Consider the following 18,821-nt stretch of genomic DNA (forward strand, 5'->3'; position numbering starts at 1 on the left):
ATTGTCGGCTATTTGAAATCAGATAAGTGAACCAGATTCAAATAGTTCATAAAGAGGTGTTAAATGACAAAAATTTAAGCAAATATGAAGATCTAATTGGCTTTATTCGATGATTCATGAATCAGGCATCATCCCATTTAGCAAATAGAAAGGAGCTCCACAGAACTCCAGGAAAGAAAGGTTTTTTAAAATCAGAGAAGGATCTGAAAAAAGGAAGTTATAAGCAGAGAATGCACTGCTAGGTATACTAAGGGAACAGAAGTTTCTAAAAATGGACTACCTCCTCCTGGTGCTGACCATAGAGCTCTAGGTTGGTTGGTTAAAAGGTGGCAGGGTAGGGAATGGGACAGGGCGGGGGTTGGGAGGCAGATGAAACTGCAGTTCGCTTAGGTATCAAGTCTTGGTTTGCTGATGTGGGATTTTAACACAGTGACCCCATTTTGAGCCTGTAGGTTTCTTTTTTTTTTTTTTAAGATTTATTTATTTATTTATTTGACAGAGAGAGAGCACAAGCAGGCAGAGAGGCAGGCAGAGAGAGAGGAGGAAGCAGGCTCCCTGCTGAGCAGAGAGCCCGATGTGGGGCTCGATCCCAGGACCCTGAGATCATGACCTGAGCCGAAGGCAGCGGCTTAACCCACTGAGCCACCCAGGCGCCCCTGTAGGTTTCCTTTTAACAGAGGTTAGATGAAAAGGCTGAGGGCAGAATGCTACTGAACAGAAATAGGGAGGAGGGAAAAGATGGAATGCCATTCTTTGTATTTCTGTCTTTTACAAACAAGCTCTGTCTATAATCCCAGCCCACAGGTGCCTCCTTCCTTAAGGCTTCCTCACATCTGTATCTATGATGGTAGAAGGATAAGTCAAGGTATAGATGGCACAGTGGACTACAGGGTATGGAAGGACAGGGATCACAGTTAGAGGATGGACCACCAGCTGACCGATATTTTGGCTAGGTATATGCTTTCTCTCCCTTCTGGTTCAGAAGTTCCTTGAGATCAGTAATCACATCCTCACTTAACTTAGTCACTTATCTGTTTGCTCATTCAACAAGGATTAGTTAACATCTTGTCATGGAGACTTCTTCTGTAATGTCACACATGATGAACAAAATGTTACATTAATTAAAGAAGACACTATCTCTGCATCCAAGGATTATTCCATTGGTAAGACAGAAAACCAACATATCTGACTATATTATGGCATGCTGGGTGCCAAGGAAGACTTGCGTCTGACAGTGATATTTTGAGATAATAGGCACTGAATACGTGAGGGCAGAATTCGCTGAATTTACCAATGTAGGTCTGAAATAAGAGAGAGACGTGGGTGATGGCAAGGGAACATGGATTTGCGCCATTTTTGGTGGCTTTCACTTTATGTCTTATTTTCATATGTGCAAATTCAAAACATTTAGGGAGATGATGGTATCTAACAAAGTGATGAGGATATTTGACCTCTTTCAGATCAAAGGAGGTTAACTAGATAAACTACTTTTGGTAATTCCTCTCTCTAATATCTTCAGCTCTCCATTCACTGTATTAAAGGATTTCAATACCTTATATGCAATGTGTACGTCACTTAAACTGCTATTCTAAAACTGCCTTACTCTCTGGTCCAACTACCACATATATCAAGTATGTTAATGAGCACAAATTTATCAGCTCTGGTGCAAAATGAATTAATCAGCTCTAGTGCAAAATCAATTAATCTCTGACTCTTAGTTTCTTAAATATTTAGAGAGATCTACTCAATCAATAGAGATGTGGTGGAAAAATCTCTCTTGACAATGCTAGCTTTCTGATGTCTGGTTTTATAACCATTATGAGATTGTTTTCTGGAATCTTCACAAGAAATTCCACTAAAGGTCTTAGTATTTCTTTGTTTTGTTTTTCTTGCCTAAATAGCTTGCACACCACCCCCCTCCAAAAGTAATTTTTTTCACTTCTGCATAAATCCAAATGGATAAAAATATTCTTTCCCCAATCTGTTGATACTTATAAAAGCTTTAAAATTTCCATTCAAACAAAATAGAAACTGATTCTTGGTATAGTTTTCATTTTTGAGGGTTAGTTAATGCAGGTATTTCTTAAGTAAAATGAAGGTCACATAAGTCTTCCTCCCTCAAAATTCCCCAGTGCCTGGAGTAAGATAAATCTAATTTTCATCTAAGCATTAAGTGATCTGCATAAGTTTCATGGAGCATTTTGTGTAAGACCAAGTATGTAAATTGAGTACAGGGAAATAAGAATCAAACTCAGAAGACCTTGGGCAGTGTGATTGTATCAAGCATAAAATTTGGACCCTGTAATACTTATGTTTCTCTCTGGCACCAAAAATAATCACTTTCTAATAATTAATTCATGGTTATATTGCACTACACTATACCGTGCTGTGCTGTTAGGTGGACTCTCAGGAGATGGGGTTTAGATCTATAGGGTTTTGTGCTGAACACATTTTGATCCTTCTAAAATACTAAATTTTCATCTGCCAGTGGCCTCAACCATTTAGATTTTCCTTGTCTCTGATAAAGCTGTCATGGAATGGAAAAGCCTCCCTCCACATGGGTTCTTTTTTTATCTTCTCCTTGAGCTTTAATATCACCTTCCTAGAGCTCATTTTCCTTGTTTTCCAAGGTGACTTTTGTTAAGATGACAAAGTACACAATAAGCCTTGGATTTGGCTGTAATTCTTAGCTGCCAGCTGAGCAACCTTGAGCAAGTCACTTTATCTTTAAAGAACCCTGTTCCTCATATGTAAAATGGGAATAAGCACGTCCTTCCCTGCCTCTGTATATCCTATTCAATCAGATTTACTAATTCTACTAGTTTATTAGAGCTGCCATAACAAGTTACCAGGAACTGGAGGTTTAAAACAACCAGAGATATATTCTCTCACAGTTCTGTAGGCCAGAAATCCAAAATCAATATACTGACGGGGCCCTACTCCCTCCAGAGACTCTAGAGGAGAATTCCTTCTTTGGGTTTTCCAGCTTCTCTGTTGGCTTGTGGTTACATCATACCAATGTCTGCCTCTGTAGTCACATCATACAATGTCTGTCTCCTTTACTCTGTGTCAAATTAACCTCTGCTTCACTCTTCTAAGGACACACGTTTTGAACTTAGTGCCCACCAGGTCATCCCAGATGAACTCCTCATCTCAAGATACTTCATTTAATTACATTATCTGTAAGGACTCTTTTCCCAATAAGGTAACATTCACAGATTGCAAAAAGAAAAAGGACTTAGATCTGTCTTTTTGGAGGTCACCATTCGGACCCCTATACTCAACACCATCTTCATATAATCTAAATTTGTTTCCCTCTTATATTAACAATTGAAAAATAGTTCATGTAGCTTCTTAAAGAATTTTAGAAGATGCTTAACTTTTACAGGCTACTTGATGAGTTGTAAGCATAGCCCAGCCTCTGTGCATTTCCTCTGCAAAAAGAAAACCATGCAGATATTTATAGAACTGTAGTACTGTGCGGTTATGGCAAAGTAAGTTTTTCTGTTAAAAAAGTGTTGATTCATTCTACGTGTACTTATAGATTGTTGACCAAACATGGTTTGGTGTTAGTCTAGGAACTTCTAAAAGAATTCACACTGATTTTTTTTTCCCCTCAAGGCAAAGTAAATCTTGGTTGGTATTTTATGGCTAGATAGACTTTATTATTAAATATTAGGAAAATTGATAATGAGTTAACACTTGATAAACATTGATATTATGGACATCAGGTGGTATGGTGGACAATCTAATGAGGAAAAAAAAGAGTAACAAATGATCTAATTAGGTGGTTCAGAATATTCAGTAGCTTGTTACAGATTTAGTATGTTGGTACACTTTCAATGAATTATGTAGGAAGTTATAATGGGACTGGAGGAGATTGGCTTCACAGAGTCTTAGTTTTTATTAATTCATTGCAGCCTGATTGTTTCCAACAAGACTTAATGTTTAGAGTAAAAATGTATACATGAAATATAGATGGTATGATCTTCATGCTCCTAGATATTAGGTATTGTATATACATATATCTATATCTAATTTGCTGAAAGCCCGTAGATTTGGTATCTTTATTGCTTTGTTAGGTTTCTAGAAATAAACAGCAGATACAACACAATGATAAGAACTTAAATAAATCTCTTGTCCAAACCTACTGAACAGAGTGCCAGTTCCCCCTTTGTTTCGACCTTCTTGCCATTTTCATCCCATTTTACTTAACCAAGAAAATTTGAAATGAATTTGCAAGTCAAATGCCAGGAGACATTGCTCAAAAAGACAAAACATCTACTGATCTTCTCTTCATCTATTCCTTTTGTCATAAATATTTGTCTGGTGAATGCCTTCATTAACTCTGGCTCCTTGTTGCTTCTGCCTGCATGTAAAAGAATAAACAAAAACCATAGCTCCATGATTTCTAATAGATGGGAGCTAGGCAAAATAAAATTTCTGCACCAGGGCAACAATAACAGATGAACTACAGTAAAAACAATAGAGAATTTAATTTGCCTGCTTTATTTTATCTGGGGGGGAGAAAAAGGACAATGAGGAAAGAACATGGGATATTTAAATAATAACAAGAATAATGGCCTTTCTTTTTCTACTAAAAATACAGAGAAAATAAATGGAAGGAAGGAAATGAGTTACAACTGTCGGAAAATTACACAAATAACATTAAGAAATGATCCAAGTAGATGCAGTCTATCTCTTTAGATAGACTTTGTATTTTTTATTTTTCATGGAGTATGCATTTGGAATTGATTAGGGACTATGATACTATTGTAGTCTGCTCAGGCTGATATAACAAATATGGCAGACTGGTGGCTTAAACAACAGACATTTATTTCTCACAGTTCTGGAGGTTGGGAAGTCTAAGATCAAGGTGCAGGCAAGGTATGTTTCATTCTGAAGCCTCCACTGCCTGCCTGCTTGTAGGGGCCACCACCTTGCTGTGTGCTCACATGACCTCCTCTCTGTGTACGCAAAGGTGAAGAAAGAGAAGCTCTCTTGCGTCTCTTCTAATAAGCGTAATAATTCAAGGCCCCACCCTATGACCTCATTTAACTTTAATTACTTCCTTGTAGGATCTGTCTCTAAATACAGCCACAGTGGAAGTTAGGGATTCAACCTATCAATTGCAGGTGGGGACAGGAGCCTAAACCTTCAGTCTGTAATAATACTTACTGGTTTATTTACAAAAGGAAACTTTTCTTCTAAGGGTATCAATGTTCCATGAAGGAAGGTCTTTTGATTGCCAACTCCAAATGATTCAAAGACTGAATATTAACAATCAAAGAAGACATCCCTGTGAAACTAACCATAGGAGGTACTAATTCAGACTTGCACCTCCCTCTGAGTATAAGACTAAGTCATACAATTTCAGCTCAGTAAAAAAGAATTCTGGTGTGCGCTTCTTTAACATGATGGTGGTTCATGTATGTTGGGTTTCTGAGATGGTACTTCAGAAACTCTTCCCCCTCGGTCTTCTCTATTTGAATCTAAACATTCTTAGTTTATTGCTCATGTTACATGATAAGAGTTATGCCCAGATTAAGACTTCAAAACCATGAGTATTTCTCTAAAATTTCCATATAGACTCAGGCTATATATCCTTTCCAACAGCCTAAAACCGAACCTTCTCATGGACTTATTCTGAATCATATATAGTTCTCTAATTACCTATGACAAAATAACATGAAAGGAAATAAATACGAGGCCCACAAAATGTGGCTAATGATTACCTAGTCTTTCATTCACTTAACAAATATTTGCTAAGTACTCATTATGCATCTTAAATTGGTTATTTGTTACTTAGAATTTCCTCAGTTTATGTCTGCATCCCCAGGGCCTATCACATCCCTATTACTATATTACTTTTTTGTAATAAGTGCTTCGATGAAAATATAATTTTTTTTAGAAGATTGTATAACAAGTCTGGGGCACCTGGGTGGCTCAGTCAGTTAAGCATCTGCCTTTGACTCAGGTCATGATCCCAGGGTCTTGGGATAGAGTCCCACATCAGGCTCCCTACTCAGGAGGGAGCTTGCTTCTCCTTCTCCCTATGCCTGCCATCTATCTACAAGTGCTCACTCTCTCCCTCTGTCAAATAAATAAATGAATAAATAAATAAATAAATAAATAAATAAAAATAAACGAATATCTTTAAAAAAAAAGATTGCATGACAAATCTATCTGGGCAACTTGCATGCAGTTAATAAAGGAAGTGATCCATAAAAAGAAAAAAAGGCATTTAAGCACAGACATAAAGAATGACATAAATATTCATTCAACTTAGGGCTAAGGAAGAGTAGACAGATTATCAGGCAGAAGAAAGAGTTATGTAAGTGCCGAGGGGTGAAGATCCTTGACTCATAAAATGCCAGGATGGTTAGAACATAGAGGATTGGTAGGACAGGAAGCAGGAGAATGAGGCAGGGGCTAGATGCTGCAAGTCACATGGGAAGAAAAAAATCTAATACAGAAATTCTAAATGGACTTAGCACGCTTCTAATGTACAGTGAGTTGATCACTTCCTTAAAACTGAAACATTCCAAATAAAAGTGGTTAAAAAAACCTGACCAAGATTGTTATGAAGATCTTCACTCTGTGTCAAGTCCTATGCTGAAGGCTGAGAACAGAGCCTTGACTAAGGCTAGTCTCCCAAGGGGGGTTACACTCTAGTGAGATAATACATGCATTTTACTGTGTATTATCTATTATCTATTCTCTCTACAAGGTCAAAACCATTGCATAAAGATTCTAAGACCTTAATTTTAAGATGGCTGTTTTTGATACAGCCTCTAACAATTTTTAGTAAATCTCTAACAAATCTGGAGGAAAGAAATGGCAACAACTGAGCATATAAGTGAATATATTTATTTATAATGAATCTATTATTAGAATCTGAAAGGAATTTCATGCATAATGGCATAATGTAATGTACTGCCTGAAATTAAGCAAGCCTAGACACCTACTATTTATCTGGTCCCTATTTTACTATTTATTTGGAATAGACCTTGTTTTACTCAGCCAAGGAGTAAGGAACCCAGGGATACTACTGTTTTGGGAATACTGTCATTTGAAGTAGGCCTCTGCTGTTGGTCCACTTTAACACCCCACCAAAAACGTTCCTTCAACATTCAGTCATAAGCAGAAACAAATGGGTTTGGAATATGAAGCAAGATTCTGGAAACGGAGTCCTTCATCCTCCTTGGCATAATGCTCAGAAGCAAAACATTCCAGGAGGAAGAGAAAATGGGAAAATCCTTAACTGGAGGAAATATAGAGAATACAAATATTTGACTATTTAACTAAGAATATCAAACAACCAGGTGATAAGGTTAAGATATGTTACTGCCATCTCAATGCTGCACAAAGGCCTGAGATAGGACAGCAACTAGACATTGCTTTCCACCTGGATATTGGTCCTCCCTCCAGAAAGCCAAATGCTTCTGTTCCACACTTTTCTTAAATAGATCTTGGCATAACACCCTTGTTCCCCTTCCCAAACCTTGTTTTCATAAACTCAACTTCAAGAGATTTAAATTTAAAAAATCACGACATACATGTCTACGGGCTTTCAGTGATCACTCTTTTTTCCTCATAGATTTTCCAGTTTTAGAAAATGTGTTTTCTCCAGTAAGTCATCATCAGGATATGCTCTTCTGTTAGCTCGAAAGGAAAAAGTAAATGCAGTAAGTGCAAAACTCAGGAGCAGAAGACAGGAGGATAGAATAGGTTGCAGTGCAGAAGCGAGACGCAGAAAGTGGAAATGCATGAAAATATGAAGGACTGAAAAGGTTTCCATTTTTTAAAAATGTATGTATTTATTTGACAGAGAGAGAGAGACAGCAAGAGAGGGAACACAAGCTGGGGGAGTGGGAGAGGGAAAGCAGGCTTCCCACCCAGCAAGGGAGCCCGATGCGGGGCTCCATCCCAGGAGCCTGGGATCATGACCTGAGTCAAAGGCAGATGCCCAACCGACTGAGCCACCCAGGCGCCCCTGAAAGGAAGGTTTTAAAATAATACTATAGTGTAATTGAATCCAGGTTTAGAGGCACTGAACAACTATCCTTTATATAACTGCCTTTTTCCTTTGCATCACTGGAAATAAAAAAAAAATTAAGGAGACAAAAAGAGTGCAAAGTAAACAGATGATAACAAAAAGTGCCTTCCAATAAATACCATCAATCATCTTAATGTTCAAAGTCAAAAGCTGTTTTCTTTTTTGGTATCAAGAACAAGGTACAGGTGTCACCCTAATTTCTTATGCTCAGAATTGTGTTAGAGTGTTGTTAGTATGGTACAATAAGAAAAAAATTAATATAGGCATTTTAAGACTGTAACTTTCCCTCTAAAGCATTGCTTTAGCTGCATCCCTTGCATTTTGATTTGCTCTATTTTCTTTTGCATTGTCTCACAACATTTTCTAATTTCCCTTTTGACCTCTCTTTGACCCAAGGTTATTAAAGAAAGCACTGTTTAATTTCTCCATATTTGTGAGTTTCCCAAATCTCTTTCTATTACACACATCCAATTCCATTATGGTCAGAAAACATATTTTGCATGATTATCCCTTTAAATTTACTGAAGTTTATTTTACGGTCTTGCAAATTATCTACAATGCAGGATGTTCCATGTGTACTTAAGAAGGATATTATTCTGTTATTGGTGAAAGCAGTGTTGTATAGATATCTCCTAGATACAGTTGGTTTACACTATCTCTTAAGTCTTCTAACTCCTTTATTTCTGCCTACTTGTTTTATTCATTATTGAAAGTGAGAAACGGAATATCCAGCTATTACTTTCTAATTTCTAGATATAATATCCTCAAGAAAATATTACATACTTAACGTTTTATACAATTGCTTTTTAAAAATACTTAAGAAGAAAAGGAGAAAAACTATGTATTCTATCTTTCATAATGACAAAATTACTTTTCCTGATGCTCTTTATTTTTAATGTGGATTTGAATTACCATCTGGGGTTATTCGCTTTCAGTCCAAAAAAAAGTTCCTTTAGTGTTTCTTACAAGGCATGTCTGCTGATGACAAATTCTCTCAGCTTTTGTTTACTTTCAAAGTCCCTATTTCATATTCTTGTTTGTTTTGGAAAGAAAGCTTTGTTGAATATATGATCCTTGGCTGAAAGTGTTTGCTTTAAGCACTTTGAATATGTTTGTCCCATGTCCCTCTGGCCTCCATTATTTCTATAAAACTTCACTTGTTAATCTTATGGGGGGGGTTCCTTTGTAAGTGATGAGTCAGTTTCGTCCAGCTTTAAAGTCTTTTAAAGTCCCTGTCTTTGGCTTTCAATTTTTTTTTTTTTTTTACCATGATACATTGTTTGTGAATCTCTTTGTGTTTACCTTCTTAGAGTTTGTTGAGATATCTAATGTTTTCAAAATTTTTTTGCAGTTGTCAGTTTTTTTTTCTTTTCTTTCTCTCCTGATATTTTTCTTTCACATGTGTTGGCACATTAAATAGTGTCCCACTTTCTTCTTCAGCTCTGTTCTTTTTTCTTCATTATTTTTTTCTCTCCATTCTTCAGGCTGCATATTTTCTATCCATCTGTCTTCAAGTCCACGGATGCTTTCTTTTGCCAAATCAAATCTACTGTTTAGCCACTCTAATTAACATTTTATTTCAGTGATTTTATTTTATTTCAGTGCTTAACTCCAGAATTTCCACTGTGCTCTTTTAAAAAATAATTTCCGTCCATTGAGATTCTCTATTTGATGTGACATTATCACCATTTCTTTCTGTTTTCTCTTCAATCATGGATTATTTTAGTTTATTGAACCCATTTATAATGGCCCCTTAGAAGTCTGTTTAATCTGGTATCTGGTTGCTTTCATGAATAGTTTCTTTTGCCTTTTTCCCCCTGGTATATGGGTTTCCTGTTTCTTCCAATCTTTGTTGGAAACTGGACATTTTAGACAATTTATTATAACAAATCTGGTTATTGGCTCCCCACCCAGAGCTTATTATTGCTATTTGCTTATTGACTGGCTGGACTATGTTCATTAAGTCTGTTTCGTCTCTGCAGTATCAAGTCACTGATACTTCACCTCAGGGGATCCCGGCCTTAGGTATGCCCACAGTCACTCTAGAATGACTCTGGTGGTTTCAGCAGGGTCTTCTATGTCTCTTTTCCTGACCATGCCCCAGGTGTTAAGCTCCACTAATTGCCAGATGATTTCTGTTTTCAATTTTGGGGCCACGTTTGCTCTGAAGACTAATCCAATCAAGTTTGCGCCCCTTATAGTGTATTTCTGTGGGTCAGTGTTGCAGATTTGTTCCGCCCAGATAGGTTCCTCCCCCATCACTGTCTCCTCCCTCCTCTGCTTGCAAAACTGTAAGCCACTGACTCTACAGGTGAGTTGGAAACGATGATGTATTTCTCTGAGTGAAGTGTTTTAGATGATGAGCACCTGGTGCTGGGGGATAGTAGCTTTAAGTCTTTTTGCCTTGCCTCTTCCAGCAGGTAACCACTGCCTTACAGACAGAGCAAGGGCAACTGAGGCCCTATATTCCCAGTGGAACCCTGCCCAGGGAGAACCTCTACTGCACAAGGACAGGCTGTGAGAAAGAAAAGAGCCCTCTCTTGGTTGCACTCACCCAAAATTTAGTTTCAACAAAAGATATCTATGAGTAGGATGAAACTGCATCATGTCCTAGTTTCTGGCAAGACAGTCCTTTATCTACTAGCTGAGGGGAAAAGGATCCCTGTGTTCTTGGCTGAACCAGTTTATACTAGAATTTCTGACTCACAGAACTGGGAGAAGGGAAGGAGAGTGGTTTCTGCTTCATATGCCATGATCTCACTCTTCTTACCAACCTTTGGTAGATTCTCTTGGATAAATGGTTCTTCATTTGCTGCTTGCCTCCAGGACCATTTCTAGTGATGTTAAATGGTTTTCCTTGTACAGTTTTCACCATTTCCACTAGGGAACAGTTCTGTGGAGCTCCTTACATTGTCTTGCTGAAGTGGAACTCTGTGGTGAGACATATTTTTATAAGTAAAAAGAAAGGTTTAGAAGGTTGTTAGAATTAAAATTAATGCATAAAACATTTACACTTTAGGGGCACCTGGGTGGCTCAGTGGGTTAAAGCCTCTACCTTCGGTTGAGGTCATGATCCCAGGGTCCTGGGATCAAGCCCCGCATCAGGCTCTCTGCTCAGTGGGGAGACTGCTTCCCCCCCCTTTCTCTCTGCCTAACTCTCTGCCTACTTGTGATCTCTGTCAAATAAATAAAATCTTTAAAAAAAACACTTTATTAAAAAAAATTATACTTCATACACCACCAAGAATGATTTGAAATTGCACTATTAAAAAGGTAATATTATCAAAGCAACAAAATATATACAGTGCCAATGATAACTCTAACAAAAGATGTGAAATTCTTTTGTAGCTAAAATAAAAAAATATTGACATATATTAAAGGAAATAAGGAAACTATCATCTTGAAATGGAATACTAAAGATCATAAAGATGCCAATTCTCTCAAAATTGACTATATTTTAATATAATTTCTACTCAAGTTCTTAGAGGGATTTCTGTAGAACTTGATAATCTGATTCTCTATTTCTCAGACATCAGCAAATGAATAAGAATAGCCAAGATACTCTTAAAGAAGAACATGATGGGGAAAATAACCTCATAAACATCAAGATTTAGTATAAAGTTTCCATATGTAAAAAAAGCATGATATTGATGGGGGAGTATAAAAACAGAGCCTTGGAACATAATAGCCCCTAAAAGATGAGGATACACAAAAATTTGATTTGTGAGACACTGAGTGTTGAAGAGCAGTGGGTAAAGGGTAAGTTCCTCAAAAAATAACCTTAGGAAAATTACCAGTACAGAAAAAAACCCCGATTCCTTACAATGACCTAAATGTGAAGATAACATTATAAAAATATTTTATGTAATTTACAATTTAAAAAATAAGGCTAGAAACACTAATCTAAAAGACATTGATAAAATGGACTTTATTAAATTAAAACTTTTATGAAGTTAAAAGAAGGCAACATAAGTTTTAAAGAAACCAACTCCAACTTTATAGAAGATGTGCAATACATAGAACAAAACGTATTTCAAATATAGGAATTTGAACTGTGTATAACTGCTGGTATTTGTTTTTTAAATGTTTACAGTAACAGGCTAAATACAGTATATTTACAGTATAAATACAGTAATAATTTCATGTGGTATAATAAAATAATTCAAGTAAGTAAATAAGAAATATAAATACCAGTCAACAATTTTTTTAAAAGAGGGGGAAGGGGAGTGAGTAGGCATAGAGGGAATTGACTTGCCTGAATGTAGCAGGTAAAATTTGGCAAAAATGTCTCACAGACTTCCTCTACTTAGTCAATAATTTTCTGTATGTAGGAGGTTAAGAACATACACAAATGCCAGCTATAGTAAAAATATGAGTTTAGTGGTAGACTCGCCAATGCTTTTTTTTTTTTTTTAGATTTTATTTATTTATTTGACAGTGAGAGGGAGACAGTGGGAGCAGGAACATGGGCAGGGGGAGTGGGAGAGGGAAAGCAGGCTTCCCGCCCAGCAGGGAGCTTGACTCGGGGCTCCATCCCAGGAACCTGGGATTATGACCTGAGCCAAAGGCAGATGCCCAACCTTCTGAGCCACCCACGTGCCCCCCACTAATGCTTTTCTAAGTACTAAAGAGAATAGGTTTCTTCAGCAGTGAGCAATATCCCTGCTGCAGTTTCTAAATTATCATTATAGATTGTTTTAAGGAGAAAATATGCAAAAATAGTTTCCCATATAAATAATGTCAGCCACAAAAAGACAAAAGCCTCATTGTAATTTTATTAATTGCATCCTGAGGAACAATTCCCATCTTCTGTTTTGAAATATAGTATACGAAATCATCCACAAATGTTCCTTGCACTAATTAACTGTACTCAAACTTGTCACACACTTTCTGAAAATAAAACATGGCTATATATTCTCTATCTGTTGTAAGATAATGTTCTCCAGTTTTTAGCTTAGTGGTATTTCCTTCTAGGTCATGGAAATAAAGATAACTGGATCATTTGGTACATTACTGCGTAACTCTATCAGAGACCTCTTTTCGCTCTTCAAATTACTAAATAATGAGGCAAAGCCAAAAGAAGTTTAGAAAAAAATAATGTTAACACCATCTGAGTGTTTTCCTCTTTGCTTAATAGCAAGGCACTGCAGATTCACTTGTATCTCAAACAAAAGTAAATATATTTTATACATCTATTTTGGGGAATGACTATCATTTTTTTTTCCTGAAATTTTGATATAGCACTACATGGTACAGAAAATTTAACATTTATTTAAAGTCATTTGAGTGCAATATCTGTTCAGGTAGTCGAGTGTGCTAGAAGCCAGAGGATACTGATGACCAAGAATTGGACGACAACAGCTTGGAATCTCTGCTTAATATGCAGCAGTGAGGTAGCCAGGTTTTCTAGGATCTACAAACTTGCCAATATATGAAAAAAATATCCTAACTGAAATAATCCTTTTGCCCAAATAACATTATACACATTAACTGGCATTATGTTTGTGTTTGTCTAGAATATCAGTAAGATAATATGTTCCCATTTTGAATAGATATAGGTCTTTAATTAATCAAAATGAGAAAATATTAATAATTAATCTATACAATATGACTACAGGTCATGAACTAGGCATGAATGACCACAAAAATTTATTCTGGGGATAAAACTCTGAGAACAATAGGGCTAGCATGGGTCCAGTCACTCCTCACTGACAAGTTTTACCTTGAACTGAAATGCACCCTTCAGTATTGCTTAAATGTCTTAAAGTATTGTCTAGATGACCAATATATCTTTCCATATTAATTAATTAATACATGCAAAATATAACATCTGCTTCTTATAACTTCATATAACTTCTCATTTTATTCTTATTTGTATAACCACTACAGGCCTTCTCTATAGAATTTTAATATATGTGGCATATCGCCTCCAATTGACAGTAAATGGGACTTTTGTTATATCTTAGTTTAAATGCTCAAGGGCAAAATGACTCTTTCTAGGTACCCGTGGGAATCAACAAAATGCATAGTTTTGTATGCCATGTTGTTATATAATCCCTCTCTTAATATAGAGGTTCCTCTGGGGCACCTGGGTGGCTCAGTGGGTTAAGCCTGTGCCTTCGGCTCAGGTTATGATCCCAGAATCCTGGTATCGAGCCCCGCTTCAGGCTCTCTGCTCAGTGGGGCGCCTGCTTCCCCCTCTCTCTCTGCCTACCTCTCTACTTATGATCCGTCTCTCTGTGTCAAATAAATAAATAAAATCTGTTAAAAAAATACAGAGGTTCCTCAACATGCCTTTCATATGTGGTGAAATTCTGTCCAGTGAATTCTGCATTGTCAGGATAAATGAGAGAAAAATAAACTTATTTATGGAGATGGGAGTTGATCTGTGTTTTCTGAAAGGACAGTTGAAAATTATTTTTATAAAATAAATCTTCTGCGTTTACAAAGTGATGGTAAAATGTCATCAGTTCATCATGGAGCCCCATTTATTCAACATATTAGGGTGTGAATGTTTTGGTCCATGCCAGCTGGGGAAGTGGGGAGAGGGTAGGGGGAAAGAACCTGGGTGTCCAGTGAAGTTGGGATTGTCTTGAGTTTTGCAGAGGATTTATGAACTAGAAAAACAAGTGTTGTCTGGGTAGCCATTTTGAAATGATGCAAACTATTGTAATTTTCACTTTTTCCAGATAATTCCCTCAGCATTTTGGCAAAGCATAATGGATTCAACCGCCAGAAGCAAGAAGTCTATCTGTTGCCAATCATAATCAGTGATAGTGGGAATCCCCCTCTGAGTAGCACCAGCACCCTGACCATTCGGGTCTGTGGCTGCAGCAGTGACGGTGTTGTCCAGTCTTGCAATGTCGAAGCTTATGTCCTTCCGATTGGACTCAGTATGGGCGCCTTAATTGCCATATTAGCGTGCATCATTTTGCTGCTAGGTACGTATTTCCTTCATCGCTTAATGGTCATCATTTTTCTGGTTCATAAATGACTATAAAATAGGACAGCAAAGCAAACCTGAACCCCAGTCAGGGGTCAGCCTTCTTTTGGGGAAAAGGTACTTTCCTGCATTTCTGCAAGCTTTGACATCACTAAGGAGGGGTGAAGGGAAAAAAAAGTGCTGTGATAGCCAACGTCCAATTGGAAAGGACAACTTGGTGCCTTTTTCAACACCATCACCAGTGAAGAGAGAGTATACTGGTGGTGGAAGTGGTAATGGACCTTTATGTGGTTACAACAGCATCTATTCTATAAAAAGCCCTGCAGATCTGATGTACACCAATTTACTACAATGGGAGGCTCTCATGTATCCAAAATACTCTTTTTTTTTTCCTAAATAATGTACAGATTGGATTGCTGAGTCCATCCAAACACAAAGTTTGGTGAGATAAAAAGAAAACAAATAAGCAAACAAATTTTTTTTTCAAAATTACACTGTGTTCCTCAGTTATATTCTTGATATCAACATCAAATTAAAATGAAGATTGCAAATTAAGGAGAGTTTTTTTGGTAACTTTTCTCTTAAAAATATCTATTTACGAAAATGAGATTAGAGTAGGAAGATATGCACAAGGAAAGTTAGACCTTCTGCTGCCCTTAAGGAAAAACTATGTGTTATTATCTTTCCATTTGCACCTGTCCTATTCACCTAGTGTCCAGATTAACATTATTTCTAGCCATATTTTACCCCATGAAACCCATGAAGTTTGATGTGGCTTGTTTCCCTTTGCCCACCCACAGGCTTACCTTCCCAGACAGAGGAGTCCCAGCTTTCCTACAAGACAAGAAATTGTCCATGCCCATTTCATGTTCATCTTAATATCAATTCATCTGTGAATGAAGATTATTTGATTAGAGAGAGTCTTGAAGAGCTGATAAGACACAAAATATACTAGATATGATTAACTCTGCTCCTTTTCTTTATAGAAGAAGGGCATGGAATCAAAGGATATTAAATGGCTTGCCTGAGAGCCACAGCAAGTTAGTTATTTTATCTGTGCTGTTTTCTATTTTGTGCCATTTATTCTAGAGCTTATAATAGTATTACATGCAGCTTTCACCATGGATAGATGCAAACTTACTTTTTTAACCCAGCCTCATCACCATTTCGTCCACAGAAGCAACCTGGAATCCTATGCATTCAGAATTCAATCCCCATCCTTCAGAAAGGTGTTTAACTTAATTCCCACGTGAATGTTATTAAGGCAATGGCACTCTCTCTTAACATACACAATGCGGTGCTTGTGAAATTATTTGCAAGTCAAGCTAATTGTTATTTCACATTTTTTTTTTTGCCTACAGTCATTGTGGTGCTGTTTGTAACTCTGCGGCGACATAAAAATGAGCCCTTAATTATTAAAGATGATGAAGATGTACGAGAAAACATCATCCGCTATGACGATGAAGGAGGAGGAGAGGAAGACACGGAGGCTTTTGATATTGCGACTCTACAAAACCCAGATGGAATTAATGGATTTTTACCCCGTAAGGATATTAAACCAGATTTGCAGTTTATGCCAAGGCAAGGGCTTGCTCCTGTTCCGAACGGTGTTGATGTCGATGAATTTATAAATGTGCGTCTACATGAGGCAGATAATGACCCCACTGCCCCGCCATATGACTCCATTCAGATTTATGGTTATGAAGGCCGAGGGTCTGTGGCTGGCTCCCTCAGCTCCTTGGAGTCCACCACCTCAGACTCAGACCAGAATTTTGACTACCTCAGTGACTGGGGTCCCCGCTTTAAGAGACTGGGAGAACTCTACTCTGTTGGTGAAAGTGACAAAGAAACTTGACAGTGGATTATAAATGAATCAGTGGAACTGAGCATTCTGTAATATTCTAGGGTCACGCCCCTTAGATACAACCAATGTGGCTATTTGTTTTAGAGGCAAGTTTAGCACCAATCATCTATAAACTCAACTACATTTCAATGTTGAACCAAAAATTAATAATAAAAATAAAAAGTATATGTTAGGAGGTTATAAATCTTGTGGAGTGTGAATTAAAGTATGTGGAGTGTCTAGAAGTCTTTGGATATTTGATATTTACCTAACCACCACAGACAAAGATTGGGATCCTGGCTAATCCTTAGAGAGATGGTTTAAAAAAAAAAAAAAAGAGGAAAAAAATCCAAATTAAAAGGTGCTTTCTTAGAAAAATGGACCTGCAAGAAATGTGCTGCTGATACGTGTCTTCTGCAAGGATTTTTATAAATGCAAATGGTTTTTTTCCCCTTCACCAATAAGGATCCCGCCACAAATGATAAAGCAATACTTGGTCCGCTGTACATGATGACTTTTTGGAGTTTTGGGAGGCCTCCTAGATTATACGGTACGGTGACCACACATTGTACATAACTGTTGGCCCCACTCATCAGAGACTGAAATAGCATCTTTAAATATTGTGTCGAGCCTTAAAATATTCACATGTTCGTAATCCATTCCAGGGTGGGGATTGCCAACTCAGTGGTGGGAGGAGAGAAATCCCATTCAAACAGGCTTGTTTTCTGGAAACAGGATTACTCGTTCCCTCCACTTCATCTTCTTCCACAAGGACACAAAGATAAACTGTATCACACAGTGGACTACATAAGAGACAGATGGTTTTACTGCTAGCGCGTGAATTTATTTGTTTAATCCTCGAAATAAATATTTTATTGATGTCCATTAATCCTTTTATTTATTAAGGTTGGTAATCTATAGATTAAGGGACTATATGGGAAAAAAACCCTAAATTATATCCATTAATAAGCCTTTAGATTGTTTTATATAAATATATATATATATATATATATACAATGAATGTTTAATACATGTACATTTCGATGAGATGAGTATGGCAGGCAATATTATTAAAGGGGGAGCTAATAGTCTCTTTAGAGTAGAAAGTGTTACTGTGGCTGGTGATGGCAGGAGCAGCATTTTCCCAGAGAAACTTTTGGACTGTTTTCTATTTTGTTCATAATCCTAGTATTTGGTGTTTTTACTACAAGCACAAACATCTGGAAGTATATTGATTCATGTGAATATTTAAACTCTAGACTTTTAGATACCTACATAATGCCCTGTCCAATAAACATGCTTCAAGTTCCCCCCTCCCCCACTGTTTTAGAGCAGGAACTGGTTTGTACATAATTTTACTGCTTTTGTTTTTAGCCCTTCTCTCCCTGATCTTCATGGTGATACACAGAACGTCTTAGACTCCAAAAACGAACAGCACTAGAAGATGTGAGCATATTCAATTTGTAACACAATCCTGCCATTTAGAAGTAGAAAATGTATGATAAAAATCAAGTACTACATGCAGATCATTTTAATTTTCTACTTTGCTTTAATGCAATATTGTTTATTTACTTCATGTACTGTATTCAGAGAAACTCCTGTATTGTTTCCTACTTTGTGAAATATATTTTTATAAATACCTTTGTTGTCACTTTTTTTTTCTAATCAGATGATCTGTTAAGAGAGACATCAACTCTAATTAGAATTCTAAAATGTTCAACTAAATCATCCCAAGGGATCACTTTGATTTCTAAGAGTCTTTATTATAAAGAAGCAGAGAAGTGAAATGACCTGGCAGTGATCACACAAGAAGGTACCAGCCAGGACATTAAAGGAACTTTGTGTATGGGAAGGCTAGTCCAGCTGTGTCGGTTGGGTCCTCCCGACAGCAGAAGCTGAAACAGAGTTAAGAGTAAAAGAAAAAGGAAGCAGGAATGAGCAGGGCAAGACTTCAGACAGGGATTACAGGTCTAAGA

General features: G+C 37.1%; 1 protein-coding gene across 1 annotated transcript in view; it reads left to right on the forward strand.

Moving 5' to 3' along the window:
• The window catches only part of CDH8 (cadherin 8), a 382,041-nt gene extending 363,593 nt beyond the window's left edge, over positions 1-18,448 (forward strand). The window contains 2 exon segments of the mRNA XM_047712240.1: positions 14,749-15,000; positions 16,364-18,448. Coding sequence (XP_047568196.1) covers positions 14,749-15,000; positions 16,364-16,857 — 746 coding nt within the window. The 3' untranslated portion in view covers positions 16,858-18,448.
• The last annotated feature ends 373 nt before the right edge of the window (positions 18,449-18,821 follow it).

The sequence above is a fragment of the Lutra lutra genome, chromosome 17 (assembly GCF_902655055.1).
Source record: "Lutra lutra chromosome 17, mLutLut1.2, whole genome shotgun sequence".
Classification (NCBI taxonomy): Eukaryota; Metazoa; Chordata; class Mammalia; order Carnivora; family Mustelidae; genus Lutra; species Lutra lutra.